The sequence below is a fragment of the Bison bison genome, unplaced genomic scaffold, assembly GCF_000754665.1.
Source record: "Bison bison bison isolate TAMUID 2011002044 unplaced genomic scaffold, Bison_UMD1.0 scf7180017848936, whole genome shotgun sequence".
In the NCBI taxonomy this organism is placed as follows: domain Eukaryota; kingdom Metazoa; phylum Chordata; class Mammalia; order Artiodactyla; family Bovidae; genus Bison; species Bison bison.
Window position 1 is genome coordinate 39,437 of NW_011479509.1, and position 3,570 is coordinate 43,006.

Below are 3,570 nucleotides of genomic sequence, written 5' to 3' on the forward strand. Positions count from 1 at the left end.
CGGGTGCCGGCGCCCGGTGATGTTGGCACCCACCAGGCCCTGCACGCCGCCCGGGACGATGACTTCCCCTCCCTGCAGGCCCTCGCCAGGATCCTCACATAGCTCCGATGTAGCTCCCGCCAGTGCAGGCAGGAGCCACCGCACCCACAAGCCTCCTTTCTCCCCGTCCCCACCCCCAGGCAGACAGTGAGGCCACCTGCTCAGGCCCCTCAGCTGGCCGGCTCTCCGGGGATCACCGGGAAGGCCCGCCACGACTTGCCGGCACACCCTCTTGGGGGATCCCTCTGGAGGCCTCCTGGAAACTAGAGAGACCCCTGCCACAGCAGCAGGCTGCTCTGGGTTTACGTTCTCAGGCCCTGGAGGGCGCCAGGGAGGGAAGGGGCAGGTGCCGGGACCTGTGTGCGCTGTCAGGGCTGGTGGCCACGGTGGCCCCTTCCCGGAGCCCCTGAGCCCAAGGGCCGCAGCACCGCGGTCCCTGAGCTAGGCCCACGGGTGCTGGAGTCAGATGTTGAGCGTGTTGTGTAAACACTTGGCTGTTTGGTGACTAAAGAACGTTCAGGATTAAAAGACACAAAATTGTGCTACTTGAAGTTGAATCTTTTTATGAGACTAGCTGAATCTGGGATCTCCAATTGCCTCTGAACTTTTATAAGACAGTTTATCTTCAAATAAATTTATTTTGCAATAATGCACATAGCTGGTGTTCTGAGCTTCTCTGCCTTCCGGGGTCACCCCACTCAGAGTGGTCAGACACTACAGCTCAGGTGGTCTCAGTGAGTACTGTGGGCTGGGGATAGGGGGCCTGTGGGGAGAGGTGGGCAGCCAGGCTCTGCTCACAGGCAGAAGCAGCTGACCCGGGGCCTGGATCTTGGAGGTCAAGCACCGCCCAAGCCCTCCAGGAGCAGAGCCAGCCATGCTTGACCTACACTGTACCCAGTAAAACTGTCCTTCCAGAACCCAGGAGTCACACAGACCCAAGGTTTACATCCACAGGCCACTGGGAGAGCTAAAGTAAACTCCAGCAGGAACAATTTAGAAACGGATCCAGTATTTTGGAAATGGACCAGGCATGCGCTGAAATCTCCCCATTCTGCCACAGACACATATAAATAGTAGGAAGCAAGATCTAAACGCATAGCCACCTCCAAATGAGGCAACATCCTTACTTGAGAAGAAATGGAGATGTCTTTCTGAAAGAAGCAGAAGGGGGTGGGCACTGCCTGTCTGAACCTGAGGGCCTACCTACTTATGGTGAGACTGGAGCAAGTTTCTGGCTGATGGCTGAGCTTCAGTGCCTGCTAGGAAGCAGAGCCGTCACCCTCTTCACTCTCCATAGGGCTGCTAGGAGGCCACCTGCGTTCCCTATCACACAGGAGAAGACCCCCTTACCTGATGCCCTCTGAAGACCTGAACACAAGCCAACACCCGCAAAGAGTAACCTGGAAGCTGGGCTATTTCACTCATGATACTAAAAACGCTGATACTTAAAGAAGAACCAAGAACCATAACAATACCAGGCAACACAGCCTGATGACAAGCACTACCCTGAGTAGTTTATGTTAACACCTACTGCACCTTAGCAACTACTACCTGTACTGCAAGGAGATCAAAAGAGTCCATCCTAAAGAAAATCAGTTCTGAATATTCATTGGAAGGACTGATGCTGAAGCTGAAATTCCAATACTCGCCCACCTGATGAGAAGAACTGACTGACTGGAAAAGACCCTGATGCTGGGAAAGACTGAAGGCGGGAGGAGAAGGGGATGACAGAGGATGAGATGGTTGGATGGCATCACCGACTCGATGGACATGAGTTTGAGTGAGCTCATGTTGGAGTTGGACAGGGAGGCCTGGTGTGTTGCAGTCCATGGGGTCTCAAAGCATCGGACACAACTGAGCAACTGAACTGAACTGCACCTTTGACCATGGGAACTGCTCTTCTCCTCTGGAAGGGTACAAGTTGAGACCAAGCTTGAACATGGCCAAGCCAGAACCCCAGCCCTAGGTCCTGCCTGCTTCCTTGAAGGTCAACTAGAAGGTTGTTAACCAGCAAGAAATGAAAAAGTAACTGAAATAAAACTCCCAAAAGACGAATTCAAAAGTCAACAAGACCAAGCTGGGGATGTCTCCGAAGGGGAGCTGGCCATGGAACGTGGCTCTGGACACTGCATGGTACACAGGGCAGGGGTCTCAGGAACAGGAGGCGGTAAGAAGGGGACATCTGGAGAAATCGCAACGGTTTTCCCTAGCACTCTCCAGAACAGGGGCATCAGCCTGGTCTTTACCTCCCGGCCCACTTCTGGATTCTGGGCCCTGGTGCTCCTTGGGTCCCAGTCTCCGGTACTGGAGGGGTAGGAGTGGAAAGGTCACAGTAAACTCATTTACCGTCTTTATTGTAAAGAAGTTGCAGTTGGAACATGGGACACTGAAAATACACAATCACGGATTGTTCTTTCAGAAGAGGGAAGGAGAGATCCATATATACAAAAATTGTAAACATGTTCACTTAAATATCCACAAATAATTGGTCTATGCTACAATGTACAGGGTTGTCACTCAACTGCAACTCCTGAGAGAGGCATCTGTAAGAATGAATGTGGCAACCGCATTTGGTATTGACTTAATGTGAAAAGCCAGCTTCGAGCAATGCATGAGTACTCAGCTATGCAGAGGGCCCCCCCCCCCACCTCGGGCTGGGCCTTAAAGTGGGGTGCAGTGTAGGGAGCTGGACTAGTCGAGGAGGCCTATGTAAAGGGGTTTGCAGGGAATGGCCGTCTCCAGGGCATGGCGGGCAGGTGGAGCCTCGAGACCTCTCCTTGTGGGGGGCGTGTCCTGCAGGCACCCAGTGTCTGGAGCCTCCCTGGGGCAAGGTCTTACTGAAAGGCTGTGAGAGGGCTGATGCTCAGACCTATAGCCATGTTGTGCTTTCCTGGCCAGAGCTGCCCGCACCCCAGCAGGGGCCTGGGCTGAGGCAGGTAAGGGCTGGAGCTGGGGCCACAGACAGAGGGGCTGCTTGTGGGGAACTACAAGATGAAACCTTTAGACTTGACCACAATCACAACATCCACAGGGCCGGGCTACTCTAGTGCGCCTGTGAGAGGAAACGGGGGCAGCTCCAGGGAGAACAGGGGGCCCCGCAGGGTGAGACACCAGGGCAGAGGGAGGACCACCACTATCCACCGGGACAGGGGGTGGGGAACTGGCCACGCTTGCCGGGCCACGGGGTGAGGGCAGTGTCCCTTCCCCTAGGCACCCCGAGTCCAGGGCAGCCCCCGCACCCGGCTATGGAGGGCAGCTGGACCTCTGACCCCGGAGTGGGCAGGTGAGCCCTAGCTGGCTCACGAGGGGAATGGCTCCCTGCCAGGCTGGTCCATTTGAGGCTGGAGGACACGTGCCCAGGGCCATGATGTTCCCTCCTCAGGACCTCTGGCCCTGAGTTGGGGACTAAAGGGACCAGAGGAACTTGTGGGGCACAGCCCAGGCACCCTGGAGGCCACCTTCTCTTGGCCCCAGATGACCCACAGCATCCACTCCCTGCTGCTGGGCCGGGAGGACCTGAGGGAGTGGATG

General features: G+C 55.6%; 2 protein-coding genes across 2 annotated transcripts in view; one reads left to right on the plus strand and one right to left on the minus strand.

The window, feature by feature from the left end:
- ZNF598 (zinc finger protein 598) overlaps nucleotides 1-584 on the plus strand; it is a gene marked incomplete at its 5' end in the record, with an annotated part of 6,167 nt that extends 5,583 nt beyond the window's left edge. Inside the window, one exon of the mRNA XM_010846186.1 lies at nucleotides 1-584. This exon is cut by the window's left edge and continues 16 nt beyond it. Coding sequence (XP_010844488.1) covers nucleotides 1-102 — 102 coding nt within the window.
- Nucleotides 585-3,077: 2,493 nt separating this feature from the next.
- SYNGR3 (synaptogyrin 3) overlaps nucleotides 3,078-3,570 on the minus strand; it is a 4,609-nt gene continuing 4,116 nt past the window's right edge. The window contains exon 5 of the mRNA XM_010846198.1: nucleotides 3,078-3,091. Within this exon, the coding sequence (XP_010844500.1) occupies nucleotides 3,078-3,091 (14 nt within the window). The remainder of the gene's footprint in view (nucleotides 3,092-3,570) is intronic.